The sequence below is a fragment of the Solanum tuberosum genome, unplaced genomic scaffold, assembly GCF_000226075.1.
Source record: "Solanum tuberosum cultivar DM 1-3 516 R44 unplaced genomic scaffold, SolTub_3.0 scf00060, whole genome shotgun sequence".
Classification (NCBI taxonomy): domain Eukaryota; kingdom Viridiplantae; phylum Streptophyta; class Magnoliopsida; order Solanales; family Solanaceae; genus Solanum; species Solanum tuberosum.
The window spans coordinates 132,523-156,948 of NW_006238985.1; the positions used below are offsets into that span (position 1 = coordinate 132,523).

The 24,426-nt window shown below is 29.4% G+C and overlaps 2 protein-coding genes across 2 annotated transcripts; both read left to right on the forward strand.

Annotated features, from left to right (window-relative positions):
- Nucleotides 1-11,259: 11,259 nt before the first annotated feature.
- Nucleotides 11,260-17,881, forward strand: LOC102590626 (probable linoleate 9S-lipoxygenase 5). The gene is made up of 9 exons (XM_006344561.2): nt 11,260-11,455; nt 14,663-14,955; nt 15,034-15,274; nt 15,364-15,705; nt 15,791-15,876; nt 15,993-16,100; nt 16,207-16,514; nt 16,617-16,880; nt 17,004-17,881. Exons 1-9 carry the CDS (start codon nt 11,260-11,262, stop codon nt 17,758-17,760), a joined length of 2,595 nt encoding a protein of 864 aa, XP_006344623.1. The 3' UTR covers nt 17,761-17,881.
- Nucleotides 17,882-19,160: 1,279 nt separating this feature from the next.
- LOC102603362 (probable linoleate 9S-lipoxygenase 5) lies at nt 19,161-22,709 on the forward strand. Its single transcript, XM_006344774.1, has 9 exons — nt 19,161-19,329; nt 19,636-19,919; nt 20,002-20,242; nt 20,326-20,652; nt 20,753-20,838; nt 20,991-21,098; nt 21,182-21,486; nt 21,590-21,853; nt 21,956-22,709. Exons 1-9 carry the CDS (start codon nt 19,161-19,163, stop codon nt 22,707-22,709), a joined length of 2,538 nt encoding a protein of 845 aa, XP_006344836.1.
- The last annotated feature ends 1,717 nt before the right edge of the window (nt 22,710-24,426 follow it).

The following is a 24,426-nucleotide window of genomic DNA, read 5'->3' on the forward strand; positions in this document are numbered from 1 at the left end:
GAAAGGTGCGCTTTTCCCTACTGAAAATGTTGATTTACTTGATATTATTATTAGTAGTCTAGTAGACGCATAATTTTCCCTTTTGAGATTTTATTTTACTTGTAAAGTGAAAAAGTTCTATTAAAAATGTTATTTTTGTTTATTTTGCTAATAAAATGTATGTGATTACTTCGAAGATTTTCTAGTTCATTAAGGAACTCTTGAATAAAATAAAAGTAAAAGTTTCTATTATTGCTTATTAGATTAAGAATTTTTGGCAATTTATAGTGTCCGATTCAATATACAATTTTCTGACAATTAAATTATGATGGGAATATCTATATGAAGAAAGTGTAATTTTATTTTATTTTTAAATGACTCTTGTTTATCTATTTTTATATTCATTTGATGAATTTTTTATTTTAATTTTTATAACGATGATATTCGAATCAATTTGTACACATTTTGTTTTTTAATTTAATTTTATCATGTTCGCGAGATTAATAAGCACAACATAGATAACATTTTAAATTAAGATAGCAACTAGAGTATTGTTATAAGTATTGATTATATAACAATAGTCTGTTAAATTTTTTGTTTAAACTTATATAAAAATTTATATATGATTTCCCAATTAAAAATTGTTGGTTTTATTTGTAAGAATCACCAATTGAAATTTTATTTTAACATTGTATAAAAATTTATATATGATTCCCCAATTAAAAATTGTTGGTTTTATTTGTATGATTCACCAATTGAAATTTTATTTTAAAATTGTATAAAAATTTATATATGATTCCCCAATAAAATATTGTTGGTTTTACTTGTATGATTCACCAATTGAAATTTTATTTTTATTTCTATGGTGAGATTTTTCTATTAAAAATGTTTTTCTTGTTTATTTTTCGGCTTAAGTCATTTACGGTCTCTTAATATTGTCGTATAATTCAATTTGACACTTCAACTAGAATAAATACCTATTAGACTCTAATATTAACGAATATGTATCTATCAAACACAAAATGACAACCAACATAAAAAAAATAATATTGTGTGTATAACTCACATGCAATATCTTTAAAAAGTTGTGAATCAAATTATGAAAAATTACCTAACTACATATTCTTTCTTTTTTACCATATTTTCTATTATTCCCTATCATTCCAAAAAAATGTAAAAATTCTTCTTTTTCACAATTTCTCTCACTTTTCCGGATACATCACCGTAAACTATCACTCCAAGATTTTTTTTCCTTTTTTCACGTCTAAAATCATTCCATGGTATCACCAATTATCTCCATCACCCTATTTTTTAATTTCAAATCTTTTCTCTTTCCGTTTGATTGCAAGTTATGAAGAGGTAGTTCTTCTTCATCTTCTTCTTCATCCATTTTTTTCTTTCCACTTCATCAAGTATCAATTTTTTTAGCGTTTTCATCTACGAATTTAGTCGAAGAAGGATGCATCTTCAACTTTAAAATCAATTGTGGAAAAAACGCCCCCAAAAAAGGGGGAAAGTCGAGTTGCTGGTAGCTTTGGTAAAGGATTTGGGTCGAGATCCATGGGAGACGCTATTGTTGAAAGTGGGAAAAAAGCTACGGGAATTGATACAGAGCAAAAGAGAAAGTGTAGAAGGATTTCTTCATCATTTTTTTGTTTTCAATAGATCAGATTGTTAAATTTTTTATTTATTTTTTGTTGTTCATCTTTTTCTAATACATATGGGTTCAGTTTTTAATATATCTAGTTGTTTTTGTTTTTGAAATTAATGTATAATGCATTCGTTTCAACATTATGATACATTACAAATTTATCAGGAGTTGTTGGTGGCTCTGATAAGGGCTTTGGGTCGAGATCCATGGAGTGACGTCATTATTGAAAGTGAAAAAAGCTACAAGAGTTGATACAGAGCAAAGGAGAAAGTGTGGAAGGATTTCTTCATCATTTTTTTTCTTTTAGCAGATTAAATTGTTGATTTTTTTTGTTGCGTTCAACAGATCTTTTAATATATCTAGTTGATTTTGATTCTTAAATTAATGTATAATTCGTTTGTTTCACCTTTATGATACATTACAATTTTATCATGTACAATATATCGTTTTCAAATATTTGTTTTGATACATAACCCTAATTTACTGAAACACAAATTAGTATGTATCATGGTTCATAGTTATGTATTGGATACACAACAATTACAAATTTTGTTATCTTTTACTACCAATACATACACCTAGCCTTATTCAACTAGTAGAATGATATGTATATGTAGACACTATCAAATATTATTGTTGATACATAAAAACTAATGTTTTATAATAAAATAAGTTTGTATCATATTCATAATTATGTATATGACACATAACTTTGTTATGTATATAACATAGTTATGTATCAAATGTTGTGATATATCACATGTTGTTAAGTATACGTAACATTGTTTTATAAATAAATCAGTGTATATCATATTTATAGTTTTATTTTTTGTATATGATACATAACTATATAAAATTATCGACTTTTTTTTGAATCTGTTACGATTTGGGAGAGATTTGAGAGAAGAAATTTAAAATTTGAATTGTTTGGAGTTGTTATTTGGAAGAGACTGACATCAATATGATTTGCATGATTTGGGGAATTGACATTTAGTTTTATATTTAATTTCTTTTTTTATCTCAACAAACTATTTGTATAATGTATCAAATGTGATGTAATGGGATGTATCCGAATGGCAGACATTTTAGGAAATTTTTATAAATTGAAAAAGAGTAGAAATGTAATGTAATTTTTTCTTACACTATGAGATTCCTAAAAAATTTACATAAAATTATGACACATGGCCATGGGCCTAATCTAACTATAAAAATGAATTTTTAATTTTAAAAGACGAAAAATAATTTTCAACCCTATTTAATCCAACACCTCTCCAAATCCACCTACTGAAACTTTTGCCCGTATTCTCCCCTAGGCACTTGTTGTTTTCGACTCTTCCGGCTAATCACTTTTCTTTTTCTTGTTATTATTCCTACCCATTATAAATATTTAGGAGCCAGTTTGAATTGACTTTAAAAAGGTAATTTTTAAGTTAAAAATAAAAAGTCAAACTGAAATGATTTTTAAGTCAAAAAAATAAAAAGTAGGGGGAGATCTACTTTTGATTTCTGACTTATTTTAAGTCATTTTTTACCTTGTCAAACACTTCGTAACTTATTTTAAATCATTTTTGACTTATTTTAAGTTATTTTTTATATTTGCCAAACACTTTCAGAAGTAAAAAACTAACTTAAAAGTAGGTTTGACCAACTTTTAAGTCAATCCAAACGGGCTCTAAGTCTATCAATGAAGAATGCATAGCTTAGCAAAGTAATTTTTGAGATGCTTGTGAAAAATAAATCAGTGTGAATTATTTTAAAAAGAGAAATCAAGAATACTCAAATTAATTCTATGAAATTTTATAATATCATTTTTAATAAGATTAATTAGTTTATATTTTAATTTGAATGATAATGTCTGTTCGGAGTGGCCAGAAATAGAGATGGACGGAGGCTGGCTAACTTTTCTAACTAATAGGGGGTGGGTTGATTTCTTTTGTTTATCAAGAAATCAATTTTAAATAAAAAAATATTTTTAGTTATTTCAGTGTCAAGTGTCAACAAAAGAAAAACAAGTACTAGTTTTTAAAAAATAAATAAAAATAAAATACTATTTGAAACACGCACCTAATACAAAGTGAGGTACACTTATGTTGCCAAATTAGCATTTTGTGTTTAATAAACACATTTTTTGAATAATTTAGGTGTTTAATAGGTACAAGTCTTAATTAAGGTGTTTAAGTGAATTATTCAAATAACTTTAAGGGGGACGTCAATGACTTAAGCTTTATTTTTATAAAGGATTTCCTAAGTGAATCATGCACGTAAAACCAACATTTTTTTTAACTGGGGAATCAAACACTGTAGATATAGATATAAATTTAAATTTAAATTTAAATTTATACCAATTGAAACCAAAAAAAAATTGACAGGGAGTATTGATATAAAATCAGTACCATAGTTTCTATCCTAGTTTCAAAATGTTATCTATGTAAATGCCTATTATTCTTGCAAATATGATGAAATTAAATTAAAGAATAAGATGCATGTAAACTGATTTAAATATTATCAATATAAAAAATAAAATTAAAGAATTCACTAAGATAAATATAAAAATAGATAAATAAGAGTTTAAAAAAAAATTACATTATCTCTATATAGATATTTACATCATAATGTAAATGTCCGAGAGTTTTAAATTGAATTGGATATTATAAAGAGACAAAATTATAAATAAGAGTCTCAAAAAAATTAAGAAAATTACACTATCTCTATACGAAGTTCACATCATAATTTAAATGTTAGAAAATCTTAAATTGAATTGGATATTATAATGAACCAGAATTTCTTAATCCAATACACAATAGACATAGATTTTTCATTTGATTTCATGTAAAAGTTTCTTAAATTTTCAAGTAATCACACATATTTTATTGGAAAATTTCCATAAATATATAATTACCTAACTAAAATTGAAAAAAATATAACTCAAAACTTACATTACATTTTTTTAGCCAAAACACAATCATACCAAACTGTTTAAAATTTACATCCAATATTATACATCTAGTTATACAATAATATACAAAATTTTCATATTTTATTTTATACATCAAATATACATATAATACAAAATTATAAGAGATATTTATAAACTCATATACAATAATATATACAAAAGCAGACTATATATATATATGAGAGTTGAGACCATTCATTTCACTCCGAACAAACAAAACAAATAAATCAATTAATTACCGTCATCACTATTACTGCAATAACTATCTTTATCGGAGAAACACCAATAACTTAGCTATTACTAACTCTCTATAGTAATAAAATCACATATGTGAATTTCAAAAAAGAAAATAGAAAACGTAATGTGGAGGTCAGGATAGAGATAGAGAGTGTTTTGGATGTGTATGGAAGAAAGGGGAGAGCAACATCAATAGGTTAATTGCTACATTTGATAAAGTCTAAAACTTTGATAGATTTTGACAAGATGTTTGAATCAATTTTACTTTTAAATAATTATCTCTATTTTATTAACAAATTAAATAACTAAAATTAATATTTATAATAGAAAAATCTAACTTTACAAGTAAAAAATTAAATTCAAAGGACGAATCATGTCACTACTACTACTAACAATACAAGTAAAATCAACATATAATTTCAATACAATAGAGAATCAAAATTTCGTAATCTAAAAACAACAGACACAAAACTTTAATTTGATTTCGTTCTAGAGTTCCTCAATGGACTAGAAAATCTTTAAGAAATAATCACACATGTTTTATTATAAGCAAAATAAATAAAAATAACATTTTTAATTTTGAAAAGTCTCACTTTACAAGTAAAAGCTAAATTCAATTAGTGAGTCATGCCTCCACTACTAACAATCAACATTTTTAATAAAGGAAACATACCCTTCTAGCTAGCAAATATAAATTATACAAATTAAAATAAAAATTTTGTTGGGGAATACTGCTATATAATTAGTACCTATTCTGATTTTAAAATATTATCTATGCAAATGCTTATTATTCTTGTGAACATGATAACATTAAATTACAAATTAAGGTGCACGCAAATCACGCACAAATTAATTCTAACAATAACATTATAAAATAAATTAAATTTAAAAATTACTAAAATAAATAGAAATCTCAAGAAATAAAATTAAGAAAATTATCCTATCTCTATATCTTAATTTATATGTCATTAAGTTTTAAATTGAATTGAACACCATGAAAAAACATTTTATTATGTAATAAATAACTGACATAAAAACTAAGAGTTAAACTTCCATATTTTGGATGCTTTGGGTTCTTTTTGTTTGTTTTATTCAATGTCATCAATTACCATCAAAATCTCTCCTTTCTTCTCTTGGTAGATCAAGAAAATTACAATATTTTTGTTCAAATAGTTAAGAAAATTATACATTTCTATGCAAAATTCACATCATAATTTAAATAGTCGTAAATTAAATTTGATATTATAAAGAGCCAAAATTATAAACAAGAGTGAAAAAAATTTAAGAAAATTGTACTATCTCTATACGAATTTTACATCATAGTTTAAATGTGGGAGAGTTCTGAATTGAATTGAATATTATAAAAGCCAAAATTTCTTAATCCAATAAACAAAAGACATAGACTTTTAATTTGATTTCATGTAAGCATTTCTTAATTAACTAGGAAATCTTCAAGAAGTAATAAAACATATTTTATTGATTTTTTTCACTAATATACAATTACCTAACTTATTTTAAAAAGTATAGCTCAAAATTTACATACGAATTTTTAACCAAAACACAATTCGGTATCCAATATTATACCTCTAGTATACAATAATATACAAAATTTCTCATATTTTATTTTGTACAAAAATGTTTAAATTTTTTATATACATTATTATATATCCAATATAAATATTATACGAAATTATAAGAGTATTTATACACTCATATACAATAATACACAATATTATGTGAAAAACGATCTCCGTCTCTTCCTTGAATCCAAGCATCAAATTCATCCAATAAAAAACACCTCAAAAAGACAAAAACTACACTAAATCATCAAAAATCCGTATTTAGGCTCCTTAATTTTTAACTGATCTTTTGCGACAATACCCACTCGAAACAAAGCTTATTTGCAGAAATCTATTTTTCAAATTTCGAGCTTCAACAATGATTGTCAATAATTTCAATGGAATGTCCATAGACCAGTGTCTCATAGTAACTACAATAATGAAGATAAAACAACGACTTGATGTATAAATTTCTCCTATAGCATGGGCCATTACCAATCAATCAACTCTATATACAAATGAGACCATTCATTTCGAACAAGCAAAATAAATAACTTAGTTAATTACCACCATCAATATCGCTGCAATAATCACCTTTATCGGAGAAACCGCCAACAACTTAACCATCACTAAATTTATATAATAGTAAAATCACATATAAAAAATGAAAAATGATAGAAAATGGAGTGTGGGAGGAGATAGAGATAGGGCATGTTTTGGGTGTGTAGGAAAGAAAAAGGAAAGAGTGATATCAATAGGTCAATTGCTAAATTTGGCAAAGTTTATATGTTTGGTCTATTTTGACAAAATGCTTGAATCAATTATACTTTTAAATAATTGTCTCTATTTTTATTAGTAAAATAAATAAAAATAATTTTTTTAATAGAAAAATCTAACATTAAAAGTAAAAATAATAATTCAAAGGACGAATTATGCCTCTACTACTAATAATACAAGTAAAATCAACATTTTCAACACAATATTCAATCAAAATTAATAAGGGAAGCACACCCTTCTAGCTGGCAAATATTATACAAATTAAAATATTTTTTTTGTTGGGGAATACTGCTATATAATTAGTACCTTTTCTAATTTTAAAATATTATCTATTCAAATGCTTATTATTCTCGCGAACATGATAAAATTAAATTACAAATTCAGGTGCGCGCAAATCGTCCACAAATTGATTCTAATAATATCATTATAAAATTAAATTAAATTTTAAAAATTATTAAAATAAATATAAAAATAAATAAACAGAAATCTCAAGAAATAAAATTAAGAAAATTATCTTATCTCTATATCTTAATTTATATGTTAAAATGTTTTAAAATGAATTGGACACTATGCAGAGTAACATTTCATTATGTAATAAATAACTGACGTAAAAGTTTAAGGGCTAAACTTCCATATTTTGGATGCTTTGGGTTCTTTTTTCTTTTTCTTTTATTCAATGTCATCAATTTAGAAGCTATATTTATAAAACATAGGGAAAAATTAAATTAAAATTTTTATCAAAGATAGCGAGAGTTTCTGAAACTAGTATTTTTAATATAAATATGAGATATTCAAACTTGAGAACTTCACAACCAAAATCTCTCCTTTCTTCTCTTGGTAGATCAAGAAAAATATTATATTTTTGTTCAAATAGTTAAGAAAATTACACATCTCTATATGAAATTCACATCATAATTTAAATGTTAGAGAATTGTAAATTAAATTTGATATTATAAAGAGCCAAAATTATAAACAAGAGTCTGAAAAAAAATAAGAAAATTACACTATCTCTAGACGAAATTTATATCATAATTTAAATTTAAGAGAGTCTTAAATTAAATTCAATATTAAAAAAGCCAAAATTTCTTAATCCAATAAACAAAAGACAGACTTTTAATTTGATTGCATGTAAGAATTTCTTAATGAACTAGGAAATCTTCAAGATGTAATAACACATTTTATTGAAATTTTTCCACAAATATACAATTACCTAACTTATTTTAAAAAAATATAGCTCAAAACTTACATCACGAATTTTTAACCAAAACACAATTCGGTATCCAATATTATAGATCTACTATACAATAATATACATATTTCTCATATTTTATTTTATACAAAAATGTTTAAAATTTTGATATACAATATTATACATCCAATATACCTATTACATGAAATTATGAGAGTATTTATACACTCATATACAATAATATACAATATTACGTAAAAAACGACCTTCGTCTCTTCCTTGAATCCAAGCAATAAATTCATCCAAAAAAACACCTCAAAAGACAAAAACTACACTAAATCATCAAAAAATCCTTGTTTAGGATCTTTAATTTTTAATTGATCTTTTGCGACAATACCCATTCCAAAGGAGCTTATTTGCGGAAATCGAATTTTTGAAATTTCGAGCTTTAATAATGGTTAACCTATAATTTCAATGGGTTGTCCATAGTGTCTCACAGTAACTACGATAATGAAGAGAAAATAATGGCTTGATATGTAAATTTCTCCTAAAGCATGGGCCATTACCAATCAATCAACTCTATATACCAATGAGGCCATTCGTTTCATTTCGAACAAGCAAAACAAATACTCTAACTTAGTTAATTATCACTATCAATATCGCTGCAACAACCACCTTTATCAGAGAAACCGCCAACAACTTAACCATCACTAAATTAATGTAATAATAAAATCACATATAAAAATTGAAAAATGATAGAAAATAGAGTGTGGGAGGAGACAGAGATATAGCATGTTTTGGGTGTGTAGGGAAGAAAAAGGAAAGAGTGATATCAATAGGTTAATTGCTAAAATTGACAAAGTTTAAAACTTTGGTCTATTTTGACAAAATACATGTATCAATTATACTTTTAAATAATTATCTCTTTTTTTATTAGCAAAATAAATAAAATTAATATTTATAATAGAAAAATCTAACTTTACAAGTAAAAATAATAATTCAAAGGGCGAATTATGCCTTTACTACTAACAATACCAGTAAAATCAACATTTTCAATACAATACATAATCAAAATTTCTTAATCTAATAAACAATAGATACAAAACTTTATTTTGATGTCATTCTAGAGTTCCTCAATGGACTAGAGAATCTTTAAGACGTAATCACACACATTTTATTATAAGCAAAAAAAAAAAAAACATTTATAATTTCAAAAAATCTCACTTTACAAGTAAAAGCTAAATTCAATGGGTGAATAATGCCTCCATTACTAACAATACAAGTAAAATCAACATTTTTAATAAGGGAAACACTGCTATATAATTAGTACCTATTCCAATTTTAAAATATTATCTATTCAAATGCTTATTATTCTCGTGAACATGATAAAATTAAATTACAAATTAAGGCGCGTGCAAATCGCGCACAAATTGATTCTAACAATATCATTATAAAATTAAATTAAATTTTAAAAATTACTAAAATAAATAGAAATCTCAAGAAATAAAATTAAGAAAATTATCTTATCTCTATATCTTAATTTATATGTTAAAGAGTTTTACAATGAATTGGACACTATGAATAGTATTATGTAATGGAGTAAATAACTGGCGTAAAAGTTTAAGGGCTAAACTTCCATATTTGGAGGCTTTGGGTTCTTTTTGTTTGTTTTTATTCAATGTCATCAATTTATACGCTATATTTATCAAACATAGGAAAAAAATTAAATTAATTTTTTTATCAAAGATAGCGAAAGTTTCTGAAACTAGTAATTATTATTATAAATATGAGATATTCAAACTCAAAAACATCACAACCAAAATTTCTCTTTCGTCTCTAGGTAGATCAAGAAAATTATAATAATTTTGTTCAAATAGTTAAGAAAATTACACTATCTGTATACGAAATTCACGTCATAATTTAAATGTTAGAGAGTCCTAAATCAAATTTGATATTATAAAGAGACAAAATTATAAACAAGAGTCCAAAAAAATTAAGATAATTATACTATTTCTATACGAAATTCACACCTTAGTTTAAATGTGAAAGAGTCTTGAATTGAATATTATAAAAGGCCAATTTTTTTTAATCCAATAAACAAAAGACATCGACTTTTAGTTTGATTTCATGTAAGAGTTTCTTAATGAACTAGGAAATCTTCAAGAAGTAATAACAAATATTTTATTGATTTTTTTTCACAAATATACAATTACTTAACTTAAATTGTAAAAATATAGCTAAAAACTTACATTACTATTTTTTAGCCAAAACATAATCCGGTATCCAATAGTATACATCTAGTAAACAATAATATACAATTTTTTCATATTTTATTTTAGACAAAAATGTTTAAAATTTTGATATACAATATTATACATCCAATATACATTTTATACAAAATTATAAGAGTATTTATACGCTCATATACAATATTATATAAAAAATAGACTTTGTCTCTTCCTTGAATCCAAGCATCAAATTCATGTGTTAAAAGATATGGTCATTTGAAGTTGACCCAAAACTAAAAACTGATGGGTAACTTGTACGAACCTCTATGTAGTTCTTTCGAAGTCCAAGGTGTTACTGTCTACCTTTAATTTGATTTCATTCTGGAGTTCCTTAATGAACTTGAAAATTTACAAAGTTGGTTAAAAGCTTAAGAGCTAAACTTCCATATTTTGGATGCTTTGGGTTCTTTTTGTGTGCTTTTATTCAATGTCATCATCTTTCAATTAATTAATCAGACAAATTTATACACTATATTTATCAAACATAGTAAAAAATTAAATTAAATTTTTTATCAAAAATAGCGAGAGCTTCAGAAACTAGTAATTTTTTAAATATAAATAACTCTCTTTTCTTCTCTTTGTAGATCAAGAAAATCATAATATTTCTGTTCAAATAGTTAACTATGTCTTTGGGCGAAATTGTGGATGCCATCATTGGAAACACTGATGGAAAAAATGTGAAAGGAAGAATTATTTTGATGAAAAAGATTTTTTTGGACTTCACTGACATAAATGCTTCAGTTGGTGATGAGGTTGTTGATTTTCTTGGTGAAAAAGTCTCTATCCAGTTGATAAGTGGTTCTATTCATGATGATCCTGGTAAGTAAATATGCTCAATTGTTTATCCTTCTTTTTAACAAAAATAAATAAATAAATTAAGTATGCTGTTTTACATATTAAAATCAAATCAAACTAATTAAGTTGGAAATTCATCCTTTGTTTTTTCTTTTTTTTTGGTTTTTGATCTATTCATTTTTTGAAAACAAAAAAAAGGTCACAATATACTAGTTCAAGTACATATTAGAGTGGTTACATTCCATCGTAACACCACCCCGTCAATTATAATGATGAATAATATAACAAATTAATTAAATAATTAAAGACAAATTATTTTTAATATGAAAATAGATCTTGGAACTTAATTTTCAAAATAAAGGCTACAAACTAAACTAGAAAGTAAAGCCAAGAATTGAGTTACTATAAAAATAGGAAAAATTACAGAAATCCCACCTTTTTGTTTACTTATTACCATTATCCCCTATAAGTTTTACAAATCTCCAAAATCCCTCATTTTTGCGCATTAGATTAGTGTATCAACGCTTATATTATTTGTATCTCGCGCATCAGATTAATGTATTAACGCTTATATTATTGTATCTCGCGCATCAAATTAATGTATCATCGCTTATATTATTGTATCTCACGCATGTATCAGCGTCTTATATTATTGTATCTCACGCATGTATCAGCGTCTTATATTATTGTATCTCACGCATGTATCAGCGTCTTATATTATTGTATCTCACGCATGTATCAGCGCTTATATTATTGTATCTCGCGCATCAGATTAATGTATCAATGCTTATATTATTATATCCGTTTGAGGGATTTCTGTAATTATAAACTTTTAAGGGATAAATTGTAATTTTGCCTTAAAAGTATTTGATTTCTGTAATTTGCCCAAAAACAAACACCTACACAAAATCAAGAGTGGAAAATCTTCGTGTGTATATATATATATAATTATAATTTTTAGATAAATATTTATATAACCAGTTTGGTTTGATTTTTTAAAATTATTATTTACTTCAAATTTAAAATTAAAATTAAACCATTTTTTTTATTAATTTTAAAATTTAAATCTCAGATTAAATAAAAAAAGTTAATACGGGTTATCTCCTCTTATCCCTTACTAGGTAATAAACCCGTGCTTCGCGCGGACATAGATTATCTTTCTAAGCTTTTGAAAAACCTTTCCAATAATCGATTGTTATAAGGAAAAAAAGTAAATTTTAGTAGGTTTTAAGAACATTTCAACAAAAATTAAATGATTTGACATTATCACATATCTCATGAATTGTAAATATATAATGAATGATTAAAAATATCTTGATATCTAATCATTTTTATCTTTAACATAATTTATCATAATATATGTTTGATGATATAATTGTCTTGTTAAAATTGAGTGATGTTTTTATGTAGCGATAAAACATCACTTTTTCTATTTTTTTGTACATGAAAAATATAAAATCTGATAATTTTATGATTAGAATAACTACTTGTGGGAAAAAAATTATGTGAAAGTTTTCGATATTTAATATTAGTTATAAATAAGTTAAGACCGTTAAAAATGTACACCACAACAACATAAATAAATTTTGTTAGAGACAATCTACTTGTCTGAGGTCAAACGTTCACCACTTTTCGTTATTGTTACTTTGTTACTCTAACAAAATTTATAGAAGGAGAAAAATAAATTTGAAACGACAGCAAAACAATATTGTTGACCCTTTTAGAAATTCATTCTTCATTAAACTGCTGCTTTGAAGGCCCTTCTAGATTCTTAATCAGTGCAACTTTATGACTTTTTCAGAAATATGTACGTATAATTTTTACATTATGAAAGTACAAGTAGATCAAAATGTTGGATTCTAGACTCATGTTAAAGAAATATTCTCAAACATTAAAAAAAAAAGTCTAACCTAGATAACTCAAACGCTCAGCAATGACTTGGGACATGAAAGACAACAAATCTATGTTAATAGACATATCTTTTATAGCTTAAGATATTACTTTTCTTTAGAGCATGTTTTGTTTCATATTCTTCAAATTAAGCTTGCCGAAAATAGTCATAACTCACACAAAAAATATTTAGAAGAGCCGAATGAGAAGGAAAAAAAGAAAAACATTAAAAGGATGAAAACTTTGTCCAAGTGAGATCAAATACATACCAAATGAAAAATAATCAATACAATTTTAAGGAGACAACAAAACAACGAGAAAAAACATACATTAAAGGGAGTAAACTATGAGATATCCAATGATGATACAAATCATTCTAACCAGAAAAGTTTCTATGTTTTGAAATAACATACCTAAAAAATTGACTAATTCAATCAACTTTCAATCCTTAAAGTACTCATAATATCCACTGATAAAATTTAGTAAAAATAGAACAACAACATTTACAAAAAAAATATGAGGATGCAAAGTTATTAACTCACAAAGGATTTTCTAAAGAACACAAAATCTCATCCTTGTATGTGAAGGAATGACATTGCAGAAACATAAACAACAAAGTTTAAAACATGTACTCAAAAATAACAATTAATAATATAAGCATAAATTAATGCTGTAAAAAACATATCAGGATATGTAACAATAGAATGAAACAAAATGAAAAAAATCGAGCTCACTTAATGCACAGTGTCCCCTTAAGGAAATTATTCCTCTCTAGTCACCGAGGTTTAAAGGAATAGGTCCTCTCAGGATAGAACGATTCAATTCATCAGTGTATTGATACAAAAACAATGGTGTCAGTGAGTCATTAAACAGGAGTAAAATACACAAATATTTAATTGTCTAGAAGAAGAAGAAGTTCAAAATTTTCGTCTTTTTAAAATGAGAGGAAATTCCTCTATTTATAGACAATAAATGGTAGTTTGAACAAATGCTTATTGTGTCTTATCGGAGAGGTCACAACTATTTGGAAAAGTTGCAACCCTTCGGAAAAGTCACAACCTTTCATAAAAGTCACAACTCTTTGTAAATGTCGTAACTTTTCATAAAAGTCACAACTCTTCGTAAATATCGTAACTTTTCATAAAAATCACAACTTTTCATTAAAGGGGAAAACTAGTTTTGGAAATAAAATAAATTAAAAGGGAATCTTAATTTGTGGTGGTGCCACGTAGGCGGGTGTAAGGTTTCTTTATATGATATGAATAATATGATATATGATTAGTCATGTCTTTCTTTCTTCCCTAATGAACCCTAAAATATAAGACGTTGTTTCATTTGCAGAAAATGGTGTTGAAGGGAAACGCAGCAATCCAGCATACTTAGAGGATTGGCTTACACACATCACCCCTATAATAGCAGGGGAATCAACTTTTAGTGTTACATTTGATTGGGATCACAAAGAGTTTGGAGTTCCAGGAGCATTCATCATCAACAATTTTCATCTTAATGAGTTCTTCCTCAAGTCACTCACACTCGAAGATGTTCCTAATCGTGGAAATATCCATTTTGTCTGCAATTCTTGGGTTTATCCTGCTTTTAGATACAAGTCTGACCGCATTTTCTTTGCAAATCAGGTACATTTAATTCCTTCATAAAGAATGTATGTGTCTAAACACATATTTGTATTGTCATAATTATGGTATGTTCTTCAGGCTTATCTCCCAAGTGAAACACCAGAACCGTTGCGAAAGTACAGAGAAAATGAGCTAGTAACTTTGAGAGGAGATGGTACTGGAAAGCTTGAAGAATGGGACAGAGTTTATGACTATGCTTATTACAACGACTTAGGTGATCCAGATAAAGGCGAAGAGTATGCTAGGCCTATACTTGGAGGGTCCTCTGAGTATCCGTATCCTCGTAGAGGCAGGACAGGCCGTAAACCAACAAAAACAGGTTAAAACACTCGCAAAACTTTTTTACTATCTGCATTTTCATGTATTTGATTTCTTTGAAGAGCAAATTGTCTTGACAATTGCTTGCAGATCCTAATTCCGAGAACAGGATTCCATTGCTTATGAGCTTAGACATATATGTGCCAAGGGATGAGCGGTTTGGTCATCTGAAGATGTCAGACTTCTTGACATTTTCCTTAAAATTCACTGTGCAGTCACTTTTCCCTGCTTTTAAGGCTTTGTTCGATAACACACCGAATGAGTTTGATAGCTTTGAGGATGTACTTGAACTCTATGAAGGAGGAATCAAGTTGCCTCAAGGCCCTTTGTTGAAAGCCCTTATTGATAGTATTCCTTTGGAGATTCTAAAAGATGTCTTTCATTCTGATGGTGAAGGCTTATTCAAGTTCCCAACTCCTCAAGTTATTCAAGGTATTTATCTAAATTTCTGCATGATCAAAAGTATTATTTTTCACCCCCTCACCTTTGGTAATCTAAATATTATTGGTGTATTTAGAGGATAAAACTGCATGGAGGACGGATGAAGAATTTGGTAGAGAAATGTTGGCGGGAATCAATCCCGTCTTAATTAGTAGACTCCAAGTAAACTTTCACTCATCTGAATTGCTACTCTTTGAGGATATCAAGATCTTGCTACTTCTATTTTCGTGATTATCTCTTACACATTTTGAAGATGCTGGCTTATCTAATATCTGTAGGAATTTCCTCCGAAAAGCAATCTGGATCCTAAAATATATGGCAACCAAAACAGTACAATTACCAGAGAGCAGATAGGGGATAAGTTGGATGGACTAACAGTTGATGAGGTAATTACTACTTTTATGTTGATACTGTCTAAATTCTTCAATCAACTTTAGTGAGAAGCTTGTACTGACAAATATTAGTTGATAAAGAGTTGGTACTATTTAGCAGGCAATCAAGGCTAACATGCTATTCATATTGAACCATCATGACATCGTTATGCCATACTTGAGGAGAATTAACGCGACGACAAACACAAAAACTTATGCCTCAAGAACTCTGCTTTTCTTGCAAGATAATGGAACTTTGAAGCCTCTGGCAATTGAACTAAGTTTGCCACATCCAGACGGAGATCAATTTGGTACTGTTAGCAAAGTGTACACACCATCTGATCAAGGTGTTGAAAGCTCCATCTGGCAGTTGGCCAAAGCCTATGCAGTAGTGAATGACTCGGGCATTCATGAGCTCGTCAGTCACTGGTAAAACCTGTCAAAAACTTTATATGAAACACAACTTACTCATAACCAAATTCAATTTATGATTGAGTAAAATTAATCGAACACTTATTATTACCCTCTCAGGTTGAATACACATGCGGTGATCGAGCCATTTGTGATTGCAACAAATAGGCAACTAAGTGTGCTTCATCCCATTCATAAGCTTCTCCTTCCTCATTTTCGTGACACGATGAACATAAATGCTTTAGCAAGACAACTCTTGATCAATAGTGACGGAGTTATTGAGTTGACTTTTTTCCCTTCCAAATATTCCATGGAAATGTCAGCAGTAGTTTACAAAGACTGGATTTTCCCTGAACAAGCACTTCCTGCTGATCTCATCAAAAGGTAAATGAAAAGACACAAAGTAGTTGTAAACTTTATAGTCAATCATCAGTATATGAATTCACCAAAACAATATTTTTGGTGTAGCTTTCTTGATAACCTGACCATAACTTTACTCACTTTCAGGGGAGTGGCTGTTGAGGACTTGAACTCCCCACATGGCATTCACTTACTAATTCAGGACTATCCATATGCTGTTGATGGGTTAAAAGTCTGGTCAGCAATCAAAAGTTGGGTAACAGAATACTGCAACTTCTATTACAAATCAGATGACACGGTACAGAAAGACAGTGAACTCCAGGCTTGGTGGAAGGAACTCCGCGAAGAAGGACATGGTGACAAGAAAGATGAGCCTTGGTGGCCTAAAATGCAAACTCGACAAGAGCTCATAGAATCTTGCACCATCACAATATGGATAGCTTCAGCACTTCATGCAGCAGTCAATTTTGGGCAATACCCTTATGCTGGTTACCTCGTTAATCGCCCTAGTTTAAGTCGAATGTTCATGCCAGAACCAGGAAGTCCTGAATATGAAGAGCTCAAGAAAAATCCAGACAAGGTATTCCTCAAAACAACCGTTCCTCCTCTGCAGACACTGCTTGAAATTTCCGTCTTAGAGGTCTTGTCAACGCATGCTTCGGATACACTTTACCTCGGGCAGAGGGACTCACCTGAATGGACAAAGGATCAAGAACCAATTTTAGCTTTTGAGAGGGTTGGAAAGAAGCTGAGTGATATTGAGGATCAAATTATGCAGATGAATAGTGATCATCAGAAATGGAAGAACAGGTCAGGACCTGCTAAAGTTCCATATACTTTGCTCTTCCCCACAAGTGAAGAGGGACTTACAGGCAAAGGAATTCCCAACAGTATAAATATATAAATACCAAATAAAGTCTGTATTTTCAGAAATTCCAGTTACAATAAGGGATGTTATGTTGTAAGCTCTTCTATTCTATAACAGTTTGTATTGTATTGTTATTTAAATATATTGTTTGTTTTGATTATTACTTAAACCGCATAAGTAAATAGTAATGTATTTGTGTCTACGAGATCTCAGTTCTAGCTTGTGATGTTTCATAATAAGGAGGTCAACCAATAGAGTACTATATGATACATCCATAACACCTGCAACAATACTAATGAACCTCCTTTTTCTTGTTATTTCTTTTGGGGATGAACTTTTTACTACTAGAAAGAATATATGTATCAGAAATCTGATTATGGTCGTTGTGTGTCGCACTGAAACATTATTTATTCGAAAGCAGTAGAGGATGTTTATTGAATGTCATTGTCAAAAGAACCAATGCAACTCAATATATTTCACTAATTTAATGAGCAATTATTGGTTTGTTTTCTTCATCTTCTTCTGTTATTTAATAACAAGAAAATTTATATATGATCCTTATTACACTGTGAAAGTTACAGAAGTTGCAGTTTATTGAAAACTTGACAGATGTATTTTCAACTTAATAAATTGCTATAATGTCTTAAGAAGTAAAAAGAGCCAAAAGAGGGACAAATTTTCATACTTTTGGATTCTTGACAAATGGTGATGTTAACTCTATTTAGTAGCATAATAATGAAAATAGTATTAGAAGGAACTTTAAGAAATGGTTCCAGTATTCTAAGGTTCCTTTTACACAATGAAAGCAGAAAATTGTCATTTTCTCAGGAGTTGGAAATACCTGAAAGAGCACCTACTTGTGTAAATGGAATTTTGGCTGTATTTTTTTGTACATTTGCACTTATTTGCCTTGCTTCTATGGGACAAAGACTTCTATTTCTTAGGCCCTTTTGAAGAAACAACTTTGTCATTGCTATGTTGTACACCAAAAAAAAATTATTATCCATGAAAATATACAAGGCGAAGGGGTCAAATTCCAGCAGAAACCAAAAAATCTGTGTGATATTTTCCTAGTCGTCTCATTATTGGCAAATCCGTACTTGTGTGCTAGTAGGAAATAATAGGTAGCTTGTGGAATAGTCGAGGTCCGTGCAAACTAGCCACTGAAACCACCATGACATGGTGATAATTTTAGGATTACCAAGTGATCAGGAATAGCTGCAAGGAATCTTTATAAATTTACTTGATCACCTAGCACTTTAGTTATTTAAGTAAAATTCCATCCAAGAGTGCATTATCTTTCACTAGCATTTGTTGATAAATATAAAAAATAAATAAGTATCTTGATCATAACACAACCATGTCCTTTGCCTATAAATTCATAGTTTCTTTCATTTGGCCTAAACACCACAAAGACCCTACAGTAGTCATCTTTAATGGCATCAACTAGTAAACTTGAAAGCAAAAAGATCAATGGCACTGTTGTCCTTGTGAAAAAGAGAGCTTTAGAGCTTGTTCCATCGGAAGTGGTTCAACAGCAAACTTATGAGATTCTTGGAGACAAGGTTATACTGCAGCTTATCTCTTCTGTTAATGGAGATTCAGGTGATTACTTTTTCCATTTTTCAAAATTTCCTTATTCTTCGCTGTGGTTATCCTTTTGTCAGTAGAAAATATAGTGAACGTTTTTGTACTTTTTTTTTATTGTGTAAGATAGTGGTCTAAGATGAGCTTAAATGTTTCGACATGGTCAGTGATGATTGTTGTTGTAGTAATGATGTAGTTTTTGTCCCTTTGTAAAATTTTATATATAATAGTAATATTGTGGCCATCCTATTGGTCTTGCATTATATATGAATTTTTAACTCTTGAATAATGGGGAATTTTTAAGTCATGATTTTATTCTTGAACGGAAAGAAAATAAAGGGAAACTTGGGAATCCAACACACTTGAGAGATGAGAGTAAGGTAGGTAATGAATCAAAGTTCAGTGTCACATTTGATTTGGACGAAGAGTTTGGAGCTCCGGGAGCATTCATCATCAAGAACTTTAATCCTAGTGAGTTCTTTCTCAAGAAACTGACTCTTGAAGTTGAAGTTGATGATCCAAGTCATGGTGGCATGCATTTTGTCTGCAATTCTTGGGTTTATCCAGCTGAAAAGTACAAATCGGACCGCATATTCTTTGTGAATCAGGTGAGCACTTTGATTTTCAAATAATATGTATATCCATACGCCTATGCAGTTTATGATAGAGCACTTTGTTTACTTGATGTAGGCTTGGCTTCCAAGTGAAACTCCTGTAAAATTGCGCTGGTATAGGGAAGAGGAATTGTTGAACTTGAGAGGAAATGGGATTGGAAAGCTAGAGGAGTGGGACAGGGTTTACGACTATGCTTATTACAATGACCTTGGAGATCCTGAAAAGGGTTCAACTTATGTCAGGCCAATCCTAGGAGGATCTACAAAGTATCCTTATCCGCGTAGAGGAAGAACCAGCAGACCACCAACAAAAACAGGTAACTCATTTCTGCATCACACTGATCTTTACTATAAGGCATGCCATTTTTCAGTATGTCTGATTTCCTCAAATTTTGAGCAGATCCTAATTCTGAGAGTCGGCTCCCACTGCTAATGAGTTTTGGCATTTATGTTCCAAGGGATGAAAAATTTGCACCCTTAAAGATGACAGACTTTATTCGTATAGCACTTAAGGTCATCGTTCAGCTCCTTGTCCCCGAGCTTGAGTCTTTAGGAAACATCAACCTCAATGAGTTCAACAGCTTTGAAGATATTTTAAAAATTTATGGAGGAGGAATCAATCTTCCTGAAGATGTTTTGCAGAGAAGTAGTACAGAGATGATCAAGGAATTTATTCAAAGTTCTGGTCAGGAGTTTCTTAAGTATCCAATGCCACAGGTTATAAAAGGTACTTTTGGATTAAAGAGTAACAGTAAGTCAATCCCCAAAGGGAATATTTCCTTCCTTTTTGCTTTGTGCTTTCTCATAGTCTTACATGGTTGCAACAGAGGATAAGTCAGCTTGGAGAACCGATGAGGAATTTGCAAGAGAGATGCTTGCTGGAATAAACCCTGTCTGCATTTGTGGCCTTAAAGTAAACTAATATTATCTTTTCCTCCTCTAGAATTTCTAATCTTGTCTCTAACTTTTTAACGAAATTCATATTATCTCTATCGTCATGTGAATGAATCTAAAGTTACTTATTCTTTAGTTGAAAGATTATGAGCTGAAACTCTTTTTCTGCAGGAGTTTCCTCCGACTAGTAAGCTGGACCCCAAAGTATATGGTGACCAAACTAGCAATATAACCAGAGAACATATTCAAAATCAGTTGGATGGACTCACTATAGAAGAGGTTCTATGAATTGATTTTATAGTACTTCTGATTGCCTGTTTAACTAAATTGGGCCTGTATCTGATAAATACTTACCTTATTAGGCGATCAAGGCGAATCAGCTTTTCATATTGAATCATCATGACACATTCATGCCATATATGAGGCAGATCAATATGACAAGTACAAAAATATATGCCTCAAGAACTCTCCTCTTTCTACAAAAAGATGGGACTTTGAAGCTGCTAGGCATTGAACTAAGCTTGCCTCATCCTGATGGAGATCAGCATGGTTTCATTAGCAAAGTTTTTACACCACAGGAATATGGCACTGAGGCTTCGATATGGCAATTGGCAAAAGCTTATGTCGCAGTCAATGACTCTGGAGTTCATCAGCTAATCAGCCACTGGTGCTTAAACTGGAAAATGCTTTTTATTATGGCCAATGATCATCAATTTACTTTGTTTTCTTTCCAAGAACCTCTTTGACTATCTCTCTCTCATTTTTCTCAGGTTACACACTCATGCCACAATAGAGCCAATTGTGATCGCGACAAACAGACAACTAAGTGTGTTTCATCCTATGTACAAGCTTTTGCATCCTCACTTTCGTGATACAATGCACATAAATGCCTTAGCTAGACAGACTCTGCTTAATGCTGGAGGAATTCTTGAGCAAACAGTTTTCCCTACAAAATATGCCATGGAGATGACCTCAGCAGCTTACAAGGATTGGGTTTTTCCTGAGCAGGCCCTTCCTGCTGATCTTATCAAGAGGTAATTCACTACTTAATCCACGCAATTTACTTAAAGGATTTGATAAGTACACAAAGGAAAAAAGCTCCTTGAAATGCATTATTGATTTGTATTATGCTGTAGAGGTGTGGCAATTGAGGATCCTGAATCAGAAAAAGGCATCCGTCTTCTAATCCAGGACTATCCGTATGCTGTGGATGGGCTAGAAATATGGTCAGCTATCAAAAGTTGGGTTCAGGAGTATTGCACCATCTATTACAAAACAGATGACATGATTCAGAAGGACACTGAACTTCAGGCCTGGTGGAAGGAACTCCAAGAAGAGGGACACGGTGACAAGAAAGACGAGCCATGGTGGCCTAAAATGCAGACCCTTAAAGAACTGACTGACTCATGCACCATAATTATCTGGATTGCTTCTGCTCTTCATGCAGCCATCAATTTTGGGCAGTATCCTTATGGTGGCTACCTACCAAACCGCCCCTCAATGAGCCGAAAGCTCATGCCTGAACCAGGCAGTCCCGAGTATGAAGAGCTGAAGACGAACCCTGAAAAAGGATATCTGAGTACAATTACACCACAACTTCAGACTCTCATTGGAATTTCTGCTATAGAGATTTTGTCAACACATTCTTCAGATGAAATCTACCTTGGGCAAAGAGACACTCCTAAATGGACTAATGACAAAGAGCCATTACAAGCTTTAGAAAGATTTGGAAAGAAGCTAACTGAAATTGAAGAAAAAATTATAAAGATGAACAATGACAAGAAATGGAAGAACAGAATGGGGCCTATTAAGATGCCATATACATTGCTTTATCCTATAAGTGAACCAGGACTTACTGGAAAAGGAATACCAAACAGTGTCTCAATATAAAGTTGTTATCTTTACCATCATTTGGGTAAAAGATTCAACTTTATTTGCACTAGACTTCAATAACACTTTCCCTAATTATCTAATTTGGAAGTTAAGACTAAAACAGCAACAGTTTGTAACTAATATTTGAATTATCTAGTTTACTTTGGAAAAATATTTCTTTTCTATTATATTATATATAAATAAAAAATAAATAAAAGTTGGTACTGTGATTTAGAGTGATGACATTTTCTCTTCCAAATCTTATTTCTGTTTATTTGACTGACTTATAAGGTTTCAGTTGATTATGTAGATAATGTCAAGCTTAGAACAGAACTGACTTTTTATGAAATGTTTAATTTAATATGAAAGTCTACTTAATTGATATTTAATCTTATAGTCCAACTGACATCTTTAAAATAAATTGGCCAATTAGGAACTTACAACTCTGGAGCAAAACAATTTTAAGTTTAATTGACTTTCTTGAAAAATGCTAACTACGTTATTTAAAATGCTGCAGAGTATCCAATGACATAGGCAGTGATTCTTTATTGTAATTGCACATGCACATAAATCTTATAGTAGTTTTGGGGAGTCATAATTTACTATGCCCTCCATTCAATTTTAAGAGTCTTTTTAGGGTCGTTTGATTGGTGAGATAAGGATAATAATCTTAGGATAAAATTTGAGATAATTTTTTTCGTAATTGATTGTGAGTATTAATTAGACCTGATACTATTTTATCTCACTATTTATACTAAAATGATGGAATTAGCTATAATCCCATACCATATACTTGTATGTTCCATCACACCAACCAAACGACCCCTTAAGGTTTTAATTACACATTCATTTCCAAAAAAAATTAGTAGAAGGCGTTATTTATCAAGAATTGGCTTTATTTATCAAGCGTTACAACTGACAAATGAGTAAATACTTATTACTTTTCACCCCTTTAATAGCAACGGTGAAATTGAATGGAAAAAAGCAATCAATTATTTCTTGATTTTTTAAGATAAAAAATATTTTATCTTAAACATTTTATTGTATTTTTGACTAAAAAGACACTTAAAATTGAGACGTATGGAGTACTCATTTGCTTCTTTTTTTTAAAAAGAGATGCAAAGAAAATTCAAAAAAGCTGAGTCCTAGTTTTACTCTTATTTAGAAGTGAGAGTTGGAAAGCACCAACACTGCATTAATACTCTTGTACAACATGCATACAATTTTGTACATTAACTTTTGACTGCATTAATTAGTTGTACAACGTGCAAAAAGAATTGTACATTAATAGAATGACTAACACCAAGGACTAACATTGCAATTATTATTATTACTCATTACTCCTTATAGAATTATTATTATTACTCATTACTCCTTATAGAATTATTATTATTACTCATTACTCCTTATAGAATTATTATTATTACTCATTACTCCTTATAGAATTATTATTATTACTCATTACTCCTTATAGAATTATTATTATTACTCATTACTCCTTATAGAATTATTATTATTACTCATTACTCCTTATAGAATTATTATTATTACTCATTACTCCTTATTAGAATTATTATTATTACTCATTTGGCTCCTTATTAGAGTTGACACTTTAAAGCACGAACACGGCACTACCATGTTGTACACAAAGCATTTCAAATTGTACTATAAAATTAATTGTGCCTCATTAATTGTACACGTGCCTTTCTACATATACAACAACCCACATGAAAAA